This window comes from Hyalella azteca, unplaced genomic scaffold, assembly GCF_000764305.2.
Source record: "Hyalella azteca isolate HAZT.00-mixed unplaced genomic scaffold, Hazt_2.0.2 contig10644, whole genome shotgun sequence".
NCBI classification, from domain to species: Eukaryota; Metazoa; Arthropoda; class Malacostraca; order Amphipoda; family Hyalellidae; genus Hyalella; species Hyalella azteca.
Window position 1 is genome coordinate 114,490 of NW_025940675.1, and position 25,702 is coordinate 140,191.

At 37.2% G+C, this 25,702-nt stretch overlaps 3 protein-coding genes across 3 annotated transcripts; 1 reads left to right on the forward strand and 2 right to left on the reverse strand.

Moving 5' to 3' along the window:
* Positions 1 to 4,086: 4,086 nt before the first annotated feature.
* Positions 4,087 to 7,486, reverse strand: LOC108682642. The gene is made up of 3 exons (XM_018171845.1): positions 7,429 to 7,486; positions 5,697 to 5,823; positions 4,087 to 4,280 (listed from the first exon to the last, which is right to left on the reverse strand). Exons 1-3 carry the CDS (start codon positions 7,429 to 7,431, stop codon positions 4,087 to 4,089), a joined length of 324 nt encoding a protein of 107 aa, XP_018027334.1. The 5' UTR covers positions 7,432 to 7,486.
* A 3,881-nt stretch (positions 7,487 to 11,367) lies between these two features.
* On the forward strand, positions 11,368 to 18,105 carry LOC108682644 (THO complex subunit 7 homolog). The gene is made up of 5 exons (XM_018171847.2): positions 11,368 to 11,526; positions 15,033 to 15,153; positions 16,822 to 16,938; positions 17,265 to 17,460; positions 17,763 to 18,105. Exons 1-5 carry the CDS (start codon positions 11,517 to 11,519, stop codon positions 17,985 to 17,987), a joined length of 669 nt encoding a protein of 222 aa, XP_018027336.1. The 5' UTR covers positions 11,368 to 11,516; the 3' UTR covers positions 17,988 to 18,105.
* A 749-nt stretch (positions 18,106 to 18,854) lies between these two features.
* Positions 18,855 to 23,816, reverse strand: LOC108682643 (ell-associated factor Eaf-like). Its single transcript, XM_018171846.2, has 6 exons — positions 23,515 to 23,816; positions 23,092 to 23,311; positions 21,415 to 21,469; positions 20,760 to 20,909; positions 19,932 to 20,064; positions 18,855 to 19,557 (listed from the first exon to the last, which is right to left on the reverse strand). Exons 1-6 carry the CDS (start codon positions 23,633 to 23,635, stop codon positions 19,499 to 19,501), a joined length of 738 nt encoding a protein of 245 aa, XP_018027335.1. The 5' UTR covers positions 23,636 to 23,816; the 3' UTR covers positions 18,855 to 19,498.
* Positions 23,817 to 25,702: the final 1,886 nt, after the last annotated feature.

The window sequence follows — 25,702 nt, forward strand, 5'->3', positions numbered from 1 at the left end:
CCATACTCTCACGAGCACTCGGTCACTTTTCCGGCCGATCGCCAAGATTTAGTGAACATGAAATATCTCTGAAACTAGTGAACGTAGCTCGATGAAAATTAACACCTCTACGACTTAAACATCTCCGTAAGGTCCTAATAAATGCATGTGCAAAATTCCAACGAGCTGCGTTCATTAGTTTGGGACATGTGGTGAGTACTGAGTACGTAACATACTTCGGCAACATTTGAAATATTTTGTGAGATATAAAACGCATAATTTGACAAATTTAGTACTTTCCCAAATCTCGTATTTAATTTCAGTTACTTCAACCTCAAAATATTCATGAAAATGTTGCCCCCTTCTGCTATCCAACCTCACTGCGCTGCGAAGATAAATAAGACAGTATCTGATAATCAGGGTAATTGTATAGAGTGGAGTTGGCATCAACCATGGCCCATGGGAGTTGGTGAGCGACGCAGGGGGTTGCCTATATACAAGGAGGTATAAAGTGTTTGGCAGAAGGCACTAGGCATGGAGCCCCGAACAAGACCGGGAAATGAGTGGTCGTGCAAACGTTGACGGTCAGTCCTATGCACCTTTCAAATCTTCTTCAGCTAGGCCCCTTTCACAAAGGGCGGCAAATACCTCATGCATCAAAAATAAACGCAACAGTATTTGTCCGCGAACCACACAGCACATTCAAAATGTACACTACCACACACGACAGGTTTTGAATACGTTGAATTTGACGTATGATACCCGCATGTGTACTGCTAAAACTGCTGCGGCAGATTTGTCACAACAGCTTAGCTTGCAATGGTATTCAATATAATCTTTCAAACTGTGCGTTTTTTTCGCAACATCCTAGTTTGGTACAGACAGTGGGTCGTCGAGGTTGTGCGCAGCTCCAGCTACTAGAAGAGGCAAGGATAATTTAAAGTCATTTCTTCTTGTTACTGAATGTAATGAGTAAGGAATGAATTTTGTGAAGACAAGTTTTTTAACATTGCAACATATTTTTATTGGGAAATACATATCTTTTCAGGTTCAACGATTAGTTCAGGTGACAATGAAATATTGACGACTCGCGCGACCGAACTACCTCGCCCAACTTAACCAGTGATAACTTCTTCAATAATAAACAGATTTGCTTTAATTTTGGAATATATGTAGATATTATCAAAATGCTGCGATAGGAATTATTACAGATTTTTACATTACTTCGTTTTCAATTAAAACGAAAAACGCAATGTTTAAGCAATCTAACCAGTCACAAGTCCTTCAATACTGAACGGATCAGCTCGAAATTTTGAATATTACAAATACATCAGATCGTTTTAAATTAAAACGGAACAAAAACATTTTCAGGCAACCGAAGCACCGAAGTGTCGATTCGATGAGTTAAGGCCCGTTTCCACTACGGGTCTGATTCTGAATGATTGAGACTGGCCTGAGACCAATAAGCTACATGGCTGGGCCTCAAAACTGGCGTGCGCGTTTCCACTACACGCGTGTGCTGGGACCGAGACTGACCGTCTGGGCTACCGCACTCGCTGGCCTTTGAAGATAGATTATGCTGCCGCTCTTGCTTTACTAGCTGTTCTCACTATTTTCCATAGCTTAATCTAGTCAGTTCTTGAACGCGTTCATACTCGGAGCGCCAACGACGTAATCGGGGAGGCTTTTTCACATGTCGGTGATTCGAAGCGAGAATAGAATAGCCGATTTTTAGCCGTGGCCCATGGTGTTGGTTCTTGTTTCAAATTCTAGTAATCCTTTGGGGACCTTGTATAAATTACGAGTATACTTGTATACTTCAATGAGGTCCCCACGCAGACGTCGATAACTGAGGCTTGGAAGCTTCATAATCTTTAATCTTTTTCATAGGACTTGCCCTTCAAGCCTGGATTTATCCTTGTTGCACGTCTCTGAACATTCTCTATTGAATTTTTGACCTTTTCAAATCTCGGTGACCACACAACGTTTCCAAACTCTAGATTCTGGCGCGACAGCAACAAACAACTGCTTCATCGCTTCTGCATCTAGGAACTCGTATGAGCGTCTGATTATTCCAAGAAGTTTGTTGGTTGTATTAGCTTGCGTTTCAATATGCGTAGAAAATTTCAGCTCCTTGTCGACATAAACTCCGAGACCTTTTTCCACACTAGACTTTTCAACCATTGCTGTCACTTAATTTCGTTTGTGCTGCGATGAAAACATTACGCAGAATATGGTGGCGTAAAGCTCCTAATATTTAAACTAAAGCAAGATGATGTCATGGGCTGGTTACTGACGGATGGCTTAATCCGCGGCTGATGGTGGTCATCTGGAAATATGCTGGGCGGTCCTTTCAGGGCTGATTGGTGCACAAATTTGGTGTTGCACGGCTGTGTTCCCCATGACATCATCTTGCTTTGGCGTCTCGACTGGGGCACGCAGCCGTGCATCACCAATTTTGTGCACCAATCAGCCCTGAACAGAACGCCTAGCCTATTTCCGTAAGGCCACCATTCAGCCGCGTATTAACCCTGCCGTCACCGTCAGTAACCAGCCCATGACATTATCTTGTTTTAAATATCAAGGGCTTTACGCCACCATTATCTGAAGCGAATAGCCCAAAATGTAATGATCGTCCACCACTGAACTTTGCATCGAATCATCACTTCATCCCGACTGTAGCTCGAACTGTCACTAGCGGACAACGGACTGCGACCAATCAGCCCAGCTCGCCAATGGGAATTGCATGAATCCTGCCGTGCACCACCAGACGGTCACTTTTAGCTCACAGTATCTGGGGTTGGGTTTCAGATAGCATAGTCCTGTTCCAAAATCTGTCGTCCTTCGACGAGTGACTTCCGCAGTCTCGTTAAAATACGTAACTTTTAGCTCACATCATGAGGAGTTAGGTTTCAGATACCTTAGTTCTGTTCCAAAATTTATCGTCCCACGACGAGTGACCGTTCGACCGTATAGGCTGATTCAACACACGGGGCAGATAAGGACGTGTCGGTGGCGGGCATCATAATCACTGCGAGGCTCCGGCGCGGGTGGTGTAAAATTTTGGCAGACGATGCTGAGCCATTCTACGCCAGGCTATTTTTCTGTGGGCTGATTGATCTAATTCAATGGATGTGATTTGTCTGGTGGCTTGCGGCTGATAACGTTACAGTCAAAAAGTGTTATAGGCTACGATCTTGAGGGAAGGGATCATGATAGTCCATTCGAAGCACGGCAATGGTGGTCTCCGACAGGCGTCCCCTTGTTTACGATTATTTTCCTTTTCACTCGAGTCATTTTATTATGTTAGTATGACTATACGCTTAGTTTCATTACCGCTAACTGTAATTTATACAAATAAAAATTTATATAAATTATATAATAATTTATAGATATTAATTTTAAAACGATGTAAATTACTCACAAATTTTTGGAGTTTACTTATCGCCTGGTTGCCAGTCCCTTATCTTTGTATGCTGGCTCGTCTCGGACTTTTTTTACTATACAAAATATAATGAGGAAGTGAGAGGATTTAATGAAAGTCGTGATATTAAAAGGTTAATTCGTTTTACTTGAATTACAATATACTCGTACTCAATCCCAATGTTGATAACCATGTATAGAATTTTGATGATTCATGCCGGAGAAGGTACTGTGGCACTCTTTGCATTAGTCGAAGCGTTTGTGGAACTAAATAACTATCCCCATCGATCTTGCAAGGCATATACTACTATTTGTACAGCCAACTAGTTTCAACTTTTTAAAATCCATTCTAAACTTAATCAAAACGATTTAATGTGGATCTAACTTTTTCTTGAGCTTCATTGCATTGTAAGTTACGCAATAACCGCAAAGTTATAAAATTTCATTCAAAAGAACCCGTTTCGCCGTTGTGAAGCATCAATTATTCCTTATCTATCATCTATGCGTCATTATCATCCACTACGAAGTACAGTATCTGCCAGAGTTTCGAGTATTTTGCGGTTCCTTGCCACATACCTGCCCAGAATCCCTCAGAACGGCCTGTAATTTCCACCTTCTGAATAGAGCTCTAACTCCACTTATCGGCCAGTCTATCACTACCACCATGGTAAGGTTGAACCATGACTACCACAACCTCTTAAACGAAGCTCTAGCCACGCTGATCGGCCTGTCACCGCAATCGACTTCGGACGCCGTCTTGCAGATTTCGTCCGTCACATCGTAGAGCGTTTCAGGAGAACAAGTCAGCGAGTAGGCCAAGCCGTTCGAACACTCGCAGAACTTAGCGCAGTTGGTCGGGTCAGGGAAGAACACTGGAGCTGAAACGAAATTGTTCACAATGTCTATTTGATATGCACCAAGATAACTTAAAAAATTGATCATTAAATTGCATAAATATTGCGCTCATAAACTCAGTTATGAAGAACTGATGCTGCTGCTTATTTGTATTGTTTGCACTATATTTGTTGTAACTTCGAAATAATTAGAAATATTCGACCTTTGTTCGAATATTTACGAATATTTACAAGTCCCCTGATCCCTATGAACTTTCGTTGTGAATAACTGCTTTTTGTGGCCACGATCCTATATAATTGAGTTCAATAAGAACTTGAGAGAGAGAGAGTGTGCAATTTTATAGTATCGTTCAAGCTTGGTATACAAGGGATCTAATCATGCATGCAATTTAAGGCTGCCTCTGCTGATAGAGAATATTTACAAATCTAAGCAATTACAAAGAAAGTAAACACACTTGTCTGACAAACTGCCAACCATATCGATCATGATAGGAATAGAGGTACAGTCGATGTAAATAATACATCGCATTTTCCTATTGCACTTACATCCTCGTTACCCAAACCCCAATATACCACCAATTCGAACTATGTACCGCACACGGCTGCGTTTCTTCCAAATACTATACCGTAAATGCAAACGCAATTTGAATGCACACATTATAAAAGGAAAGTAATTCAATTTTATCGAAGTAATTAACCTGACCCTCTACTCAGTAGCAAATGAGGAAAGAATTTTGAACTCTACTTGAAATCTTCCTCATTATCGACAACAGAATGGAAGAGTCAGCTCATTTCAATGGAAGAGTCAGCTCAGTTGATTGTATATATATATATATACGTTCCCGCTACCATTCCTAAATTTTGAACGTGCACTGCGATGAGAAAAAATCAGTTCGACTGCGGTAACTCTTGTGAAGTCTCATCTCCGTAAGATGCTTTTTCTCTGCATTTCAAGCTATTGTTATGGCTAAGATTCTACTGACTTCTACATATTGCTAGATACTTTTTCAGTGAGGTGAATTTTAGATTCGGTTAAGTTGAAGTAAAAGTAACCGCTCTTCCATTGTGATTGTTGATCAGAGAAACTATACATTACAAGAACAATTCTCTTCTAATTCAAGCGCGAAATTAGGAACTGATACTATAATGATATTATTATATAGCGGTTTCAGCGTTTATTAGGCCGTAGGCCTGTCGCCGATTCTTAACATCGCAGAATATTCACAGCATTTTGCGGTCTCGAACTTGCAACTCACTGCTCCAATTCTGCTTTGCTTTAACCGCCCGGCCTCCTTGCCGATTCTGTCCAGAAACTAGCGCACAGAGCTGGGATCGAACCCGCGCCTCTCTGCGCCAATCCTGGTACTCAGTACTCTGAACTTTAACCACTGGGCCACCCTGTTAACAAATATAATATATTATTGAAAATATGAGACCAACCTGCAGGGTCGGGTACGGGGCAGAGATCTGAGATGTTCTGGAAGCAGAGTTCCTCATCTTGGCCTACCGTTATGCGCCCCCCGAGCACAACCACAGCCACCAGCGGAAGGAGGTATATCAGAGCACGCTGGTCAGATCCGGCAGTAATATGTTAAAATTCAGTGTCACAATTAAAATCACAAAATGTTTTATCTCGAGTAACTAATATTTAGAAAAATCACGCGACTTTGGTAAAATGTTGGGGAATGTATTCCCCACTTTTCAAAACAAAACATGTTCACATCATAAATTAATCGGGATCTGAATTGATCTGCGTGATGCGCGCCGAAAACGGAATTGATTACATTCACTCTTGAGCAAGTCTATATGTCATGGACCCTTCAGAATTTCTATTTCATTAATTCTGCAATATCAGGATTTATTTAAAAGAGCATTCACGATGTTCATTGAGCTGAACGTGTAATTCTGGACAAGAAGTAAATACTACTAGTCTCAAAGTGCAAAATAATTTATGCTTCTTTTACAAATGAAATTTCTCATCTTGAAACATGCAAAGAATAGATGCCACTCACCATTAAGATTTCTCTAAGGAATTAAAGGAGAAAAAATTAATGTTATGTTGTAAGCACGATCGTTTTTATGCTACCTGCACAACATATGATGGTTCTCAGCGCAAGACTTAATCTTCAAACACGCCTCTGAACTGCAGAATCTTTCTTGTGCTGACTAATTTCATTAATTGCTGTATGGAGATACAGAATAAGATAACAAGATTTTAGGAACGAGATCTCGTGATTTATGGTAATGAATTTCAGCCGGTACGTATTGTTCACCAAATGTGAAGAAACACTTATGTTTGGGGGTTTTGTGTTTTTATGCACCACATTGCTACATGCTCTACGATACATCTGAAGACCGATTTCTGTGACTACTATGACTATTGTAAAGGATAAAAATTGGTCATCTTCCCTCCACACAAATCGTAGAACATATAGGGGGTGGAATTGCTCAAACGCAAAAATCAATACACTATAGGAACGGATATGAGACAAACTCCTTCGACCTTCGAGGCAGCATAAATGAAACATCGATCGGAGTCTAAGCTAATCCTGGAATGTCATTTTCATTCATATACTAATGTTGAAAGATGAAGCAGGTTACACAATTTCGTCTACGAAAGCAATGCAGACAGAATTATTTCGTGGCTGATTAAACGTTGACGTTATAGACATTTTTCTCTTTGTAGAACTGAAAAATAATTCGGCTAAAGTTACTATTGCTTTGCTTAAACTTGATTAAATTTACCATTTATGATTCAAATAATTTTTGGATTTATATAGGAGTTAGTTTAGGTCTTTAGGATATAATTTCGATACATCTGATTCCACCAGTTTTCTATACACGATATCTAGAATCTCTTTCTTTTTAGGAGCGGGTTTAATTATTTCTTCGTCTGGTAAGCGCGCGTGTTTCATATTATGTTTATAGAACTTTTACCTCTTTGTCACGATTTCGTTATTTGAATTTTGTCGTCGCTTGGCAAATTATTAGAGTAGGAACCTCGACGGCAAGATCAGTGGTTTCGGAAGTATTTTTATTTCATGATTGTGTGGGTATTTTAGCTAACATGTTCTGAAATGCTTCTTCGTTGTTCAACATTTATGAAAATCATCGTTAAAAGAACGTAATTCGTAGTTGGTAATGGGATATTATTTTTAATGATTGCACTCACCATATTTGTGTAGTTTTGTAACGATAGTCACCATGAGAAAACAGTAAGTGTCATCGTGTTTATCACCTTTTATATCGCCTAGATTTATAGATTGATCATGTGTGGAGTTTCTCATGAGTGCAGACGTGAGAAATGCTCTGTATCTATCGCACCAATCGCCATTTGTCAGACTTGCATTTTTCACATAAATATGACCTCGCCATTATTTCTAGGAAAAGAAAGTCTATCATTGCTTATCAAATGTAATTCAGTACATTAATTTACTTGAAAATTTAATAATGCAAATAATCTAATATGATCTGCTATGAATTTCATTCCAGATTTAAATGTGTGACTACATTATACTATGCAATTAGTGAAAAAGATATTCCACAACAACGTGGTAGCATAGATTAATAGTACTTGATGAGTATAAAATAAAAATTTTTAGATAATATTTAGGTATTTATTTATTCAATATTTATCCTTCATTATAGCGAAATTTCAAATTGATGATTTGGTTAAATAAAATATGCTTTACATAACTGATTATTATTTTTTCTCAACGCTATCGTTCCACGAAATTGAAAGAAAAAATTTTAAACAGACACGTTTAAATTTACGTTGCTGTCCATATCAGGTTTTTATTGATGTCTATCCCAGAATAATCTCTGAGAATCTATTCAAGTCTCATTCTCGTGACATACGTCGAATATTTCTCCAAAGTGCGAGTGTGACTGCACCTATGATATTTTTATATTTTTCACGTGAGGTCGTGATTCATATCATGTAATTAATGACACATTAATTTAACATGACACGTTAATTTTATATGCGTATCTTCAGTCTGCCCGCTCATCTTCATTCACTGTTCAACGTCTGATTTGCAGCAATATGAGTTGCGTCGCATTCCAAAGCAAGCTGCTAATAAACTTTCATCTTTGAATTGCTGGTGAACTCGGGAGGTGAACTTTCATCTTTGATTCACCTCCCGAATAGAATCTAATTCTAAACGATCATTTTAACGCTGTATAAAAAAACAATAATTGCTTTAATCGTCGCCATTGAATTGCGAACAGATGAGCCGCTCAAGCATGGCACCAATTTTCAGCTGGGAAATGCGGCCGGGCAGTTGTCTGCGACTAAAAATACTAGTCTTTTTCTTCTGCGTTTACGGAGCAGCCAACGTGCAACTCAGACGTGCGCGCACACTGCTACTGCAGGTGACGTAGAGTGCGGTGAACCTCACTGTACCAACTTCAATTTGAACGCAAGTTGAATTTTGTTATTGAAGAGCTAATTTATATACACAGTGAGTAGAAGTCGCTTCGTGGTTTGGTGCTTATTGGTTTAAATGAGTGAGCTGAATTTGTATAGCAGCTAATGCACGTGACGAGAGAATATTGAAGTAATAAACTTCTAGCAGGATTGGGAACCTTGTGATAGATTATATGCGACAATTGGTCCAGACACTTCCAACTGGTGTGAGAGTTGAGTTAAAATGCAGTAATATCAAATTTACTGGAAAGTTCTGCAAAACTAACATCTTATGTTTTCGATTCTTAAACTACCTATTAGTTTTATTATTTTTGCGTTAAACAGAGAACAAATTCTTCAATATTGGCATTTAGAACGAGGCTTGTTTTTTGTATAGTAATGACATCGATATGTTATACTAAAATGCATGAATGTAAGATGCTGCAAGAAAATGTCCTTTGCATCTACTCGTACCTAGAAAGCATGAACCTAATCTGTTAATAACGTTACAGCTGTTGTACAACATAAGTTGTTGTTGTTATATAATGACATATTGTTGTTTTATCGTAAAAACTCTCGACCATCTTGCCAAATGGCTACGACCCATACCGTGTTATTCCCATGTGTGCTCGATCGTTGACCTAGTAACGTTATTTTAGTCATGGTCTCTCCTGACCACTGCCTTGGCACCAATAATGTATGTGGTACAATCAAATGTTCTCGCCACGTTAGCACTAAACATCTTTAATTGCCTGTAATAAGTAAATAGTTGTAAAAAACACGAATTGATGAAGGCGATATAAGTGAGAGTATCAAATTTTTACATTCATTAAAACATGATATAAATAATCTCCATCAAATAATCGTAAATAATAAGTTTTCATTGTCATGCCAAATGTGATAAAAGCCAATAAAATTTTCCAGGAAATGGGCGACGAGAAGTGTTGGAGAACTCAAGAACTTCGCGACAAAATAATCGCTAAATTCGATGAAAAGATTCAGCAGATGACAAAGGCGCCAGAAAGATCATCGAAGGAACTTGAAGCCAGAGTAAGCTTTAAATTATTATCACAAATTAATCGTATATAATTACGAGCTGAGTCATCCATAGAAGTAAAAATAGATGTCATTAGTTGGTGTCTTTTGATGAAATTGTTCTGTTTTGGCAAGTTTCCAAAAGATTGATGAAGTCTAATATCGTTTACTGAATTTAATTGGCGCTAGACTGATGATTGGAGTGCAATTTATTACACATTAATTTGTACAAACAAGCGTTGTCCGATATGGGTGATTCCTGATTTTTTTTAATCACATTATTATGAATAGAATCATTTTTAATTCTGTACTTCAGGGAGATTTGTTCTGACATTTGCGTCGAAGTGTGCGCCCACTTTGTCTGAATATTTTCCAATATTTTTCCAAACATACTCTAAAGTTTGTTTCACTGTACACAAATTTTGCTGGAGACTTGTGTAGAATTTTTTCCAAGATTTGTTCAAGCCTGGACCGTTATTTATCTGAGGCTTGTCTGACAATAGTCCACAGTTTTTTAGAAATTTTATCAGGATGCTGTCCAAAATTTGTCCGATAATACGGTGAGGCGAAATTCGTGCAAATCTCTAAGTTCGTAGAAAGATCTTTCGGATAAATCCCGAGCAGCCCCGGGTTAACAGGCAATTTCAGAGGACTACATTTGTTCTGATGCTTCAGTGGGTGTACGTTATATAAAATTAATGTACCACCTAACATTATAAATACAAAATTTATTTAATTATTGGGTCAAGTCATTTAGTAGCCAATGAATTAATTTTTATATAAATAATTCTGGCCAATATTCGCATATTATTAGCGTACGGCAATTTAACTATAAGTACAGGTAATTTACTGCGTTTATTACCAGGATGCATTAATTTTACATTTCATTCAAATCAACAATGATCGTTTATTGAATAAGTACCTAATGTTTATTTATTTTTTTTTGCGCAGGTCTTCGAGAAGTCGAACAGTAAAGAAGAATATTTGCGGTTTGCTTCAAGAATTCTTATAAATTTAAAAGAGTAACCGCATTCCATACAATTCTTCCGTGTATCGATCTGTCCCTATGTTACTAAGTTATTTTTGAAGCCTGAAAAATTCGCAAATGAAATTGTGTTTTCGACTGAGTAGTCTGAACTATCGTGATAGCCAGATTTTTTTATAAATGATTTTTCCGAATGCATACTTTAGATCTCGTGTGTTCTGCTTCTTCTGCCCTAGTAAGGGAAATTTGTGACCCATGAACTATCCAATCTCTGGGGTATCGATGCGGATTGCCCATATCTTTTTTGAGTTCCGAGCATTTATACTTTTATATAAAACAGTAATTTTGATAAGTTTCTTTCTTACTGGATTCGTGGAAATTTTGTATTCATTTTGTTTTTTAATTAATTGATGTAAAATAACTACAATCTGTAGGCTCAATTGTGTCATAACATAGTGATGCCGGCGCTGAAGTGTAGGCCTGATGTGGCCTGTCGCCGATTCTTTTAATGATACTTTTTTATATTTAACTTATCAAGCAGGCGAATCAATGCATGATAAATTAATGCGCTATTGATTGAGAAACTTAATCCATTAAAAACATCAAACAATTTGTGAAATGAGTACAATAAATAATTCTTTCGATACATTACTTTCTTGAGTTTTTTCGTTCCTTTGCTACAGGAGCCCATGAGCAATTATTCCATGTTCCGGAAATTTGTCAGCGACGCTTCTTCCATTCAGTAGATTTCATACGTGTTTACGTACTGTGGACATTCGCCGCATTTACTATTGCTGCTAATAAAACGTGGTTATTTATTTAACTTCAAAAAATGGGTGATGGTAAGTATTATGAATATTAAGACTAACAGTAGGTCGGAAATTTTGCTTTGTAATTGACGTATTCATTCAATTTGCAAATTAATCTTTACTTTGATAGGTACCTAGCTAACGCGGTAACGCCTAGCTACCTAAATGAAAATCAATGCAACTGATTTTTTTTTACTCTCGGTAATGACTAATGAGAAGTATGTGAACAGTTACAGTGTTACTCTGTTAGACTGTTACAGTACAAAATCATATGTGAACAACAGTAAACAACTTCACTGACCACTGTTCTTAACTTCTTCTCATATTATGTTGAATAAAAAAATCATAAAAATTATTTCTCCATAATTCCATTTATAGTTATTGGTTAGCCAAGATTTTTGAACTGAGTTACTACTTCACTAAGTTCACTTATCTTAGTTCTGCTAAGTTGGAAAGCTAGATCAATCTTGAATAGGTATATGAACGGTGACGGTGACCCTCAGACCCAGTGACAGTAAATTAAATAATAATGAACCATCATTTCTTAAATTCCACCCTACAACTGAGTGAATTCAACTGAAAACAATGAAGGAAAGTAAATAGTAATCTTTGAGCTTCAATTTTTAAGTCAAGTGATGAATAAGAGAAATCCAAAGCATAAATTGGGCAGTAGGCTAGCTACCCATGAATTGAACAAAAACACCTGCAAAGGTTTCAATTTGGCTGATGTCATCCATTTCTATGACCTATTCTCAAAATTTTCTGTAAAACATTATAGCTAAAAATGGCATGTTTACCTGCAATTTTTAGAAACTTCTGTCCAACATTCCAAATTTGAAAAGAAAGTTTGAACACTGAGAAGCTATGGAAAATATTGGATTAATATAAGTTTAGAATTTTATCATCATGTAATAAAAAATGCCTTTGATCTTCAAACTGAACATTGTAATTTTTAAGTATATTTTCACTATAAACAAAATAGATAACTAACATGGTAATGTTTGAAATAACAGTTTTATCTTGGTGTCAAGCCCCTCTTTAAAAACACTTGCCAAATTTATTTTGTAAAAAATATAAAAAGATAGCATGTTCCTGATTTCTGATTTGTAATTTAAAAAAATAGCCTGTAAAACTGTTAGTACATCTTATACACAATTTATAGAAAATTCTACATGATATTTTAGATTGGCAGTTTAGTAAGATCACTTATTTTAATCAACACAAGCACAACCGTTAGTCCATTACTATACATTCCACTATGAAAAGTTTGACTAGCCTTATTATGTCACCCTATGCCTGGAAGGTGTTATGTGCAAGCCAGATTTATTTGGGATATACGCACCAGGCACAAACACCAGTATGCATTTGGTCATTTTTAAGTTACACCAAGCTTAAACACCACATAATATTTTTTTTATAGAGTAGGTGGGTTGGATTTTCTGCTTTCTGTCCAAGCTGTGAGGTCTGTAGTTTATGGTGTAGTGTTGAGGGTAGGAGTTTGGTTTCTTTGGGAAGGTGATGTATGTTGGTGTCATATCACTAACACTCTGACAGTGGTGCATCCTGTGGCTATCCTGAGTGCCAAGTTCTGGACTGTTTGAAGTTTGTTTACGTGTGTGGGTGATATTATTGGTAACCAGGATGAGTTTGCGTATTGAGGACTGGACGCATGATTGTTTGAAATGTGGTTGTGAAAAGCTCTTTTTGTTTACCCCATTGTGTGGCTGTAAGTGATTTGATTGTTTGGCTGAGGGCCACTGCCCGCTCTACTTGGCCATACATTTCATCATATTGAGATAGTCCTACACAAACTGCGTGGTCCATTGTTTTCAAGAAGCTAATTTTTTGCAGGAAAATTGCCCTAAAATATACATTTTCCTGAGTGTGCAAAGATCTTGAAATATTCACTCACTCTGTTCCCTGGCACACAACCTCAATGTACCAAAAAAAAAAATTTTTTTCATGTAATTAAGTTCTAAATTATTCCTTGAATGGAGATGTAGTAAATGTAATACCTTTTTCCACAAGATTAAAATGCAGTTTTGTAGAAATATTCAATGTGTGGCTACTGGGTTTATAGCTCTGAAAATTGATTCACACAAAAAAGCATACATAAATGCTCATGGCATAGTAAATGATTTCATCTCTTGGGAACATTTTTCATGTTTGAACTTTACTTAGGGGTGAGAGTTCATAAGCAATTGAATTTCATTGTTATGCTGGTAATTTAATGCCTAATTACCTGCTTAAAAAATCAATTTCCAAAAACTATATTTGAATGTGATCTTCCTTCTGAGCAGTTTCTATATGGTATCTAAAGCTAATGGAAGAATTGAAATTATATCCAGCAGTGGAAAGTATTTTTGGTTGAAATTTTTCTCTGAGGCTATAAAATTTTTTGTCATATAGAACAAAAATTCCAACAAATTATATTCTTAGGAAGATGTATGGTTTGGGGAATTATCCCCACCCAATGAGCTTTCTGTAACCTATTTACCACATAGTTTACTCATGACAATCTCAATCTGATCAATTGGCAAAGTCTGTCATGCAGAGCAAGTAGCTTGATTACTTACTTGCATAGCCATGCCATGTGAGAAAACAGTCACTTTGCCAGCAGCAACCAGCATTTAACATAGGTATATTCATTAATTCAAATACTTTAATAGCCATGCGGCATAAGGACATGTTCGACCTTGCAAATGACATTGCAGGTCACTAATAGCCGTATAACATGCGGATACAATTGCGCTGCTGCAGCTGCTAGACTAGCCGGCATTAAACATAATTTTGGTAACTAATACTCTTATTTGCATAACCATGCTGCACGAAGTTACCATCATGCTACCAGCTGCCACCGACATTGAACGTCTTTGTATGTGCAGTATAACATGGAAGTACATGCGTAGTTGCTTGGCTTTAGGATTAGTTTGCATGCGATCGTGCAGGGACAGATCGGTGTTTGTTTAGACTATTTTTGGTGCATGACACATTTATTCCTCAAAATATTTTGGCATTTTGCTTGGATTGATAAAATAACTGTGAAAATTCCTGCTCACCTGGTGTATTTTCTTACTTACAAAACTAATGCAGGATGTTACAGTTAGTCATGAAAATGTATTAAAACTCAGCATGAAGAACCTTATATACTCTAGAGCTAGGCATAGCTTCACGACAAAATTGTATTGCATATTGGCAACATGTTAAATTTCTATAAATTTTGTGACCAGATTTTGATGTCCCAAATGATTACAAGTATCTGAAATGGTGAACCAGTGTAAATAACATTGAAATTGCGAAAAAATTATATTTTCACAAAATTTTTCAGCTAACAAGTCTTGTAGGATGAATTTGGTTATTAAAATGATAGATACATTCTATATACATGTATACACAAAACTCAAGAATTTCTATCTTTTATTGAATTTAATCTTATAAAATTTGATCTGGAAAATCAACTTATTGCCAAAAGGTTGACATGTTGCTTGTTGACATGCTCTTACCATAATTTGATGTTTAAAATTGGTCCCTACTTGCAGAGGAAATTATCAGAAGACGACTACTGATAGATGGAGATGGGACAGGAGATGCTCGTATGATTGCTAAGTTTACACGCTCCTTCATCAAATGGTGTTTCTCTGAAGATGGTCCACAAGAAAGGTTTGTAGTGCTTGTGAAAGTAGCATTACTACTTAAATATTAAAATTACCATGTAATGTTTTTCTTTCTGCTAACTGATTTTTTTATTGCAACATTTTTAATAGTGAATTAATGCTATCCTGTTTGGATAAAATGATGAGTTCTATCCTCTATGAAAATGTATAGACCATCTTAGCCCATGGTGGCACACTCCAATAGAGATAGGAATGAATTTCGAATTGAGACCAAATATCTCGATTTCTCCCAATGTTCCAATCAGTTACATTGTGAAATTAAAAACTTCTGAATCTGAAAACTGCCTAAATAGAAAACTAAAAGGCTGTTCGAACTCTAATTAGAAGTTTCCATCACTAATGGCTCGTAAGTTATCCTGGCCTAGCCCATATTAGCTGCCTGAAGGCGGCATTATCGTACTTGTCAGACAATCATCGTGATTCAGTTATCAGGCTGGACTTGAAGGCAACAGGGAAATGGTGTTGATGTTGAGGCTGCTATCCCCGGCAGAAACTGAAGCTGAAACTGAAGCTGATCCTTCTTGGCCGTACACAGCCTGTATATTTCTTGAACCAAGGCTTCAACTCTTGTCCTTAACTCCGCTGCATGATTTGCCATGTTGGAGCGTCAGGGGCTTAAGTCTGCCTCGAAATTTAACATGCTCATATGAAAACTTTTGAAGAGCTTCTTTTATGGTTGAAAGACTTGAGCAAGGCAAAAAAGACATTGGCCAACCTCCTAGTGTGACGAGCAGCTCTTGTACGTTTCCAGACGATTTCCAGAATCGTGCTATGAATTAAGATACAGTAATTGAGAGCTCAATGAAGATACAAAGCTGACGGAGAATGTGGCCGACAGAATGAGTTTTAGGAGGCAATGCTAGCAGGCAAATCATAGAAGATTTTTGCCCACTACTGTTTTGAAAAGATATAAGAATTGTTCTGGCATCCAGTATTATACAATATCAATATTGAGCACGGCATGATCCTGACCAAGGTAGGGATTAAGTGGGCTGTGCGATCCATGGTCTTCATTTTGTCGAGTGCGGCAGCCAGGCCTGGGGTGATGATGCTTCTTTTGGGGGTTGGGATTACCTCCCGCAGCCTCAAATCTCTCGTCCAGTTACGAGAGCTCATCGTATCCTTGGTTAAAGCAGATTCAGAAGAGATGATCTCCGCAGTTGAAGTGCAGAACTTCTCCACAACAGCTCTTTCCCACCGCTTAGCCACCGCCTCTTCATGCTTCTGCGCTCTAACTTGGCCAAGATCATTGCAAAGGACGCTAGCAACCCTCGTTGTCTTGGCTCTCGTTGAGTCGGCAGGAAGTCCTTGTCTTCCTGATTCTTATAGTCTGGGGTCATGGCGGTAGCCTGGGCCACGTCAAATAAGCTCCCCATGTGCACCTTGAAGATCTCCTCTGCTCCCCGCAGACGAGGAGGATGTTTCTAATTCTTGTTCAGCGACTAATACTTGCTGTGAAGCGCCAAAACCTCCTCGATTACATGGTTGTTCATGCTTTTCAGTACTTTTCCTCACTCTCCGATAAAAAAAATGAATGTAACTTGATGCCCAGAACCTGACTTGTCATCCTTGATTCTTTCCTAAATTTGCTTTAGATACTAATGTGTTACCTGTAATGTTATTTATTTTGTATCTTCATATATTTTATGCGCAGCCAGGCCCAGTATGAACGACTTCTCACCAGCCTGGCCAGCATTGAGCAGAGCTCCATCAAATGGGACAACATTCTCAACATGAACTCGTTACAACTTGAACATTATGAAGAACTCAAGTGAGTTTTTTGTCCATTCGTGAATATCTTCTCAACAAAACGTTTTCCTTCTAGAATTAATTTCTTTCAGGCTGAATTTATCCATGCCTAGTCTAGAAAGTTTCTCCAAAAAAATATTGGATGACCACGAAATGATAGGATAAAGTAATTTTGCATTATTTTGTGATCGACATCCTCTTACTCTTATTTGTTTTGACATAAATTTTTGATTACTGTATTGTGAATATTTTATTTTTGGAATCCTGAAGGCACACTATTGACCTTAGGTCCGACTGCCTTTAATTTACAATTCTATAGAAGACCACTTAATCCCGATTACTGAGCAGGAACGTGACGACTGATGCGGTGGTGGACGCCGAAGAGGCGCTTAATGCTGCTAAGCAAGAGCTCGCTAAGGCCAGGGAGGTGCGGAACAACGGCCTGCAATATCACGCTCTCGCCAAGCTCATCCAGGAGCATCCGTCACGGTCACCAACTGCTGAACGGCTCACCAAGCTTAGTGCATCTTTATCTAAATTGAAGGTGAGCCTTAGTTCTACGTCGTAATTCGCCAATCGAAGTTCAGGTATTCTGACGAAAAAGTTTGTCGTTCATTTGATTCGTTAATTACATATGAATAAAAAGTTCGTTGTCCGATATTCATTTGATTAGTACAAGTATCGAGGATATAGGAACTTGACGCTCTCTAATTCTTAATTTATTCTCTAGAAATAATCTAAGCTATATTTTATCGTCATCGAAATCGTTTATTTTACTAAGATTGGATCATCACATTAGTGGAGATTAAAGTATGGGTGTGTGCTAACGAACTCATGATTCCCTAGAGCGCGAGAGATCAACTGGACGAGAAACTCTTATTACGCAAGAAGCAGCTGCATGTTCTCTTCACCGCCCTCCATCAATTGCAAGCTACCCTCGACTCAGACGAAGACAAGTCAGTAGCAGTCACGCCTGTTGAAGACAATAGAGCTGCGCCGCTTGTCGATTTGACAGACGAAATCACCATCATAAACAACGGCAATACCGTCACCGAAATGGACTGCACTTAGTGAGCCCAGCACAATGAGACGTGTTCTTCTACCCGATCCCAAACTTCATCCGATGTTCACATTAAGCGTAAGTTTTAGGTCCAGTTGTCGTTACGAGAAATAAATGCCCAGTGAACGACTCAAATGGTGATTGCCCCCATTATAAGTGAGACGACTCAGCTGAATCTCCGTATGAATCACTTTCAAAGTTCGTCATTTAAATTTAGGTAAGGGAAATGAAGACATACTGAGCATGTTGTATAAAATTTCTTACAAAAATACAGATGTCGCTCCATTTTAAATTTAATATCTAAATCACTTGAAAACCTCACATGAACAGAAGGGCTACAGAACTTCCAGTATTTTTGTTTTCATGACATCTTCACAAGTTTTACACTACATGTACCCAAATTTGCGTTCATATCTCTAAAGTTATTTATCAAATTCATAAACAGAAATTCATACCAATGCGCCTCAATTAACCTAATCAGTGTCTCTCAGTCTACATTGCTCTTAACCCCTTCACGCGCCTTCATTTGGCACACGATTGGGTCCTCTTATCACAGAACGATCCTTGATTGATATCATGTTTATACAAATGAAACTACACATGAGCATTGAACATATGATAGGATAATCTACTTCACAACGTCCAAGTATTACGCATTACCTACAGAAGCTATAAAATCGTCTTATTACTAAATGCTGAACTAGAGATTTTTTGACTCACATTTACAAGACTTTGATTGACTGGCTGACTGTTGATAACGCTCGCTAATGACTTGTATTCTTCCTCATGATTCGCATTTCAGTTAAAAAAACAGGCTTAAATACAATAAAATTACCAGTATTGAGGCTCAGTAAGCTATGTTATTGGTCGCAGATTAGTCACACAAATGGTCTCAAACAAGATACAAGTATGCAATTTTTAGAACCAAAAACCAACTCTAAATAAGTCGAATTGCAATATGAATGAATCACTAGCCGTTATACATCTCACATCGTAAAACGCTGTTAAGAGCCCAAGATAACGCATTCGCGGCGTGAATGGTACCGCTTCAGAGCTTCTTCATACAAACCCCAACAACTTTCTTCTAGCTTTAGATGAGCTGAAGGGCAAATTGCTCAACGCTTCAAGGTTCTGATAACGGAGTGAGTTAAGTAGGGTTCAGAAACAGGTGGAAAAATGAAGCATGGCTCTAAAAGTAGCACAACGTTTAAGAATAAATTAATCGGCTACCATTACACCAGATCAATCTCTGAAAGGCGCAACAGAATTCTTGAGAAATATCGAAGGTGCGAGAAGCTAAATTCAAATTAAACTTAGCCAATGAGCTCGGCAGCCTAAATATTCGCCAATGGCAATAAGTAAGCAGCTTAGTGACCATACCATTCAAAGCGTTATATTAAACGGTGAAAATTTTAGTAATACAAGTACAGAGAGATTACTAAAAGTACATTGCACAGAAGCGGTCTTTAGGACACTTGCATATCACAAGGAGCAGGATCCAGTAGTGCCGCTTGTTCTAGTCTTACTCATCTTCAGAGGCTGATGAAAGTTCCAAATCGTTGATCAAAACTTTAGACATTCCTGGGAATAAGAGAATCCATTAAGTTGGTTCCATGCTATCAAAAATCAATTGAAACTATCGAGGTAATACGATGAATGATCGAGGTAAGAAGATAAACAAGAAAATATTCGTTTAACAGTTCAATGAAATAAATTTTCACAGACACAAATTTAATCACAATATAAATGAGAACTGAACATTCTATGGGTTATGTTTTTCAATAAGTATACCTATAAAGCAACTGCTTTCACAGGTAAGATGAAAGACGGTTTTTCCCGAAGTCATTTAATCGTGCTGCTTGTAATAGTCTGCTGATTACAAATCAGCCTAAAGCGAACGATAAGTGACCAGGTAAAATAATTGAACAGTTTTTAAGTGTAGTTCTCATGCTTACCAGAGTCACGGGGCATAGGAGTAGGTTTGTGTTTCGGCTCCGTCTTTGCTCTCCTCTCTTCATCGTCTGAGTCAGAATCAGAGTCTGAAGAAGAGGACTCCGAAGAACTCGACGAGGAAGACAAGTTTGAACCCTGACAAAATAATATTGAACTTGAACCAACATCAATTATAATATTACACCAGTAAATGTTGTAATGAAAGGTAATCATGTATTAAGGGTAAGGGTAATCATGTAACTAATTTCGAAACATATTTAGCAGGACTAGAATGATACTAATAAACCGTTGTTTTATAATCGAAAATTTGCATTAATTACTAAGGTCAAGTAAATGAATAGATTCTACTAAGCCAAATCCTAATCCAGCAATGAAGAACAAAATCAAAGTACATTAAGGCTCGCATTATTGTGCGACACAAAAGCTAAATAAAAATGTGTCATTCACAAAATGTAAAAATTTTGCGCGATTACTGGCATGAACAAAGGTTAATTTTCTAGAGTATTAAACAACTATCCTATCAGGAGTCGAAGTCAACTTTAACAATTTAGGATACTTACAAAACATTTAACCATACGTGCTAAACTCGCGAATAAAAGTGCATAACTAAATGCATCAATACGTCCAGCAATAGTGATGAAACTCACAAACTAATCTTTTTCAACTCTCATTACCAATCATTCAGAAAAGACATCAATACGTCCAGCAATAGTGATGAAACTCACAAACTAATTTTTCCAACTCTCATTACCAATTCTTCAAAAAAGAGCACCGTAGACGGTTGATATATCTTAGAGAAATGTTTTAAGATGCAAGACAGCAAGACTTACTCCTACTGCAGTGGGGAGCATGTGGGCGGCGTTGACGGACATATGAGGAGCATCCCGGGGACTGACATGGCTGTTGGTCGCATCCTCATCCATGCTGTCGTCGTCAGACATTCCCAAGCAGGGCATGGACTCCATTGTCGAGGAGTTTTGCTGTAAAATAAGTTAATGTAAAATAAAATAAGCCGGGCGGTTAAGCACAGCACAATTGTAGCAGTGCGTTGTGAGTTCGAGACCGCAATATGCTGTGAATGTTCTGCGATGTTAAGAATCGGCGACAGGCCTACGGCCTAATAAACGCTGAAACCGCTATTATTATTATTATTATTATTAAAATGATTGTATAAATAAAAAACAAAGCAATTAGGGAGCTAGAAATGCAATGCATCATTACAAGCATTGTTGCATGCGAAGTTAGGATGATGACCAAAGAAAATACTGATAACATAACTGATAATATATAATACGGATAATATAACTCTGAAGTTCACTTTTGCTTTTAATATACCTCTCAATAGCTCTCATATATTATGTAATGAGAACAAATGTAAGCTCAAAAAAAGGATTATTTGTATCTAAAATATACGTATATGATATACGTATCTTACATCAAATATTAAGATATGAAAACATTAGTGTAACTGGCTTGACAACTCACTGTTCTGCAAGAGCCCGATGGGGTGTTGGGTCTCTGACGGTTACTGTTGAGCTCTCTGCAAAAAGTAAACTAATATTAATCATAATATTATAACAATTATACAATTTTAAGGCGTAGGATAGCCAAAAGAAACCAGATCGATTGAATTGAACGAACGAGGCCATGAAAAATGACCCGATTTCATACAAGGTTATCGACTGAAGTGGAACTTAAAAACGGGAATAATACCGACACAGATCAAAGAAGATGAGCCTCTGATTTGAAGCTGACTTATAAAATCTAAAGTGTCAATTGTCTACCATGGACTATGCCAAGTTTTTTCAACTAACGCTGTCAGGAGCCACATCTTGGCAAATGAATTAGTTATTAGGTTTCAAGTATCTTGCATTAATTCTCTATTTTTGCGTCCCAGTCTTTGAATACTAGAGTGATCAAGATTGGTTGAATACCAGAGCCAGTTAAAGTCACCTTCATGGGTTGTTATTGGCTGTATCGCCTGTATGGGCTGTTTTTGACCGAAGTAGTTTTGCCCTTCTGACCTGCTGCATTAAATGAGCCTGATTTCTGGCCATGCTGACTCCATGGCTAACCTGTTGCTGACCAGCTAATAAAACTAGTCTTCGCTCTATTATAGGCGAGTCATGGGAATACTCTCGCCATGCACCTTATTCCTAAATTGTAAATTGATTGTTGTACATATCATTCTTCTGTATTATTGGTTATAGAGCATAATATTAGGTAGGGTTTTCTTACCGGTTAATAGTGTTTTACTAGTGGATAGGTTTCATGTGTTCCTGTTCCTGCACTTTTGCAGAGCAGTCAGCCTAAGGCCAGTTTGGGACGAGTATTGGGCAATTTTTTTGCCAGTTCTATACGAGTGTGAGGCGAGTCTTAGCTGACCAGGGCCACGTGTGAGTGGAGTCTTGGTCAACTCTTGTGCCACATGCAAGCAAGCCGAGCTTAGAGCCAGTGCTGGGGCCTCCTTTGAGCCCAACCACGTCCAGTGTTGAGACTCCTGCTGTAACTGCTCCTACAAGCCCATTCTGTTCCCGCCATTACTTGCCACCAGTAAGATCACCACCTTCTTGTTTTGCAACTGGCTCTGCCTTATTGACATTCTCAGAGCCTGGCCTTAATTCTACTACAGCCAAAGCGCAATTTTCATGGTGTTGATACTCAATTTTCAACCCGCAGCCAAGGAGGAGTTTTAATTTTCAAGGTGTTGATCTTTTGTTTTGTTATTTCGGTTTAATATAGTTTATGCATTATAATTTTGGCTCAGTTAGGTTTGTTTACCAATTATCTTTGTTTATTCTGTTCTGTTGAATCCAGTTTAGGCTACTGGTTATTTGGTTCTCATGTTAGTTACCACATTCACTCACAGCCCTGGACTGTCTTTTTACAAACCTGCTAACCTTCATATTCCATCTTCATGTACCATTAATTTCAATTTAATATATTTTTTCGTTGATTATTTTCTGTTTGTTCTCTTGAGCTCTGTTTTATTGTTTTGTTTTGTGACCTGGAACCATTACAGGCAGACCACAGACCTTTAGATGGGGCTAACCCCTAAATCAAAAGATCACTAAAAACACCTTTATAAAATCTAGCTAAACAAAATTACAAATCCACTAAATACTAATTCATTATTCTGCAGAAAGTTTTCAAATTACTTACCGAGTTCTTTTGACTCTGATAACGCTTGAGACTCTTTCAAGAGTGATCTCGCCAGTAACGTGGTCGATGATCAGGAAGCAATCTTTTGATGGCTCTTGAGCTGACCCCTTATAGGTGGTGACTTCATCACTCTCCTGGCGAACTGTGATATTGACATTGTTATCACTTCCAATATCAAGGGTGGTCTCGGTTGTCTCGGAGCTGGGAGGCTTGAAGTCATCTGAAATAGAGAACCATGATATATGTATATAATCTTCTTGCAGATAGCACCTTTGTGATTGTATGTAATTATCTCACCAGTTCATTTTAAATAATTGGAAATAACAATTTTATTAACTTGTGCCAAACAGAATTACCAATATATACAGTAAATAGTTCATAACAATTCATGTAGTCATGTGATAATGGTTATTGGATACTCACAAGTAATGGACAAAAATTCATTGTTTGACTCATCCAAGAAGCCGCTCCCAAACTTTAGAGGTCTGAATTTTCCATCTCTAAAGAAGTCTTTGGAAAATAATTCATTGGATGCAGATGCCATTATTACAAAAGTATAAATCAAAATCTGGAAAGGGAAGAGTAATTCAATTTATTGTAAATTAACATCCAGGCATTAAAACAGCATATAATCAATGGTAAGATCAGTGGAACTGCTAACTCCTAACTGGCCAAACATTGGACACATTGAAATGTGCCAGAAATTTAACAAAGAAAATTTCATTAGGGTTCAATATAGTTCAAAAACAATAAAATTTACCAGAAATCAGGAATTGTCTACATCATATTTATCAAAAAAAAAATTTATATTTGAATCAATGTAAAATAGGTATATTTCATCGAATGGTACTCAATTTTTGGCATGAATATGAAACATGGCTGAAATAAAATAGAAATGAAGAACCCAGTTCATGATTGAAGCACTGCAAAAAAAATAATAATAATAAAAACACTTGTGAGCCACAGGCAAAGACTATGTGGTCTCTGAGTCCATAGTTTCTCTTATTACAAAGAATCCAGTTCCAGAAAGGAAAATTAGTGTTTCTTTTTATACAAGATTTACTCTGATGTTTATTGGAATTACCATGACTATTGGGTAGAAAGAAATACTTATCAACAGAAGATACTCCAGTGCCTATGTTGTTTCAGGAGAAATCTTAAGAAAGAAAAAACTCATATTTATCTATGTATCTCAAGAATATCTAATTTTCTTAAATGCTTTCGTTAAATTGTTATCCCCTATGGTTAAACCCAATAGTTGGTGCAATTCAATGCCAGTAGATTTATGTGTTTTCATCTTGTTTCAGTTGTTAAAAGAACCCAAGCAACTAACCTTGAAGGCATGTATCTCATAGCTGCTGAAAGCAAATTCAATAATTTTTAGCTGCATCACAAGTTTGATAATTTGGCTTTGGCAGTTAGTCTACTTCTCCTTCCATTATATATACATATGTGTCTAATCATCAGATAACCCATTTTGGTTCTCATTTTATTGTCAGAATTTTTGAAGAATACAATTACAGCTATATATATCCTAATATAAAATTCACAGCACTATTTTTGTGCTTACAATAATTGCTTTACTACTCTACTAGTCGTAAATTTGTTTCATATTGAATTTTGGTGCAATTAAAAATTTAACATGAAACAGCCAAATGAAAACCTAAAATTATTATTGAAAACTACAAAGAAGTTATGATGAGAAGTAATAAATGCATGTTGACCACAATGAAAAAAAAAAAACTGCTAAGCTCAGTGCTGGTAAAAAATTTTGAATTTATCATTACAATATTTGAATACAAAGTAATTCATTTCCGTTATACATGTTTATATGTGAGAACATGGGAACCAGACATAATAATTAGCAGCCAATTATGATAATGTTCAGGCAAGGTACTGGGTTTGAGGGGAAGTTGGGGAAGAGGGAAGTTGTGGTGGAAAGGATTCTTATCTGGCAATGATGAATGAACAGTTTAGAAATTAGATCCATTTAGTAGTAGTAGACAGTATAAACAGATCTACTAATTAGATTTATTTGTATTGCAGCCCGAAAACACCTTGTTCCATGGTTTCAAAACCATGGGTTTTGGTGTATTAAAATACATCATCCACCTAATCAGAGCAATAAATAAAAAAATTCTAAAACAAAATAGTTAGAATGAAAATGTAAAAATAGTTTAAGGGGTGTCCACTCAGGACCACTCCTATGGTAATGATGACATGCAAACCTACAAGTTTGCAGCTTAGCAGTTGAGGAACAAAAGCTCTGGATATACAGGGTTATGCTAAATGATTGACACAATTTAAAATTTTATTTTTATCTATGGACAATTTCAAAATGAATAATTTATACACCAATGGAAAGAGAGATTCAAATTTTTCTACATATTTATAAATGAAATACAATGTCTCTCTTTTGCTGCATGGCAAACATTTTTGCCATTTTTTGCTGCGCATCCCACCGGTGGGCAGAGGGATATTGGCTACAACCCACCGGTGGGTCATGCCACACTTAACATGTTAAATAATTACAAATTTATTAATGTGGGTCCATCAATCAGAATAACCCTGTATTATTAAGCTCCAGAGTTCTTGCTAGAAACATTCTAAT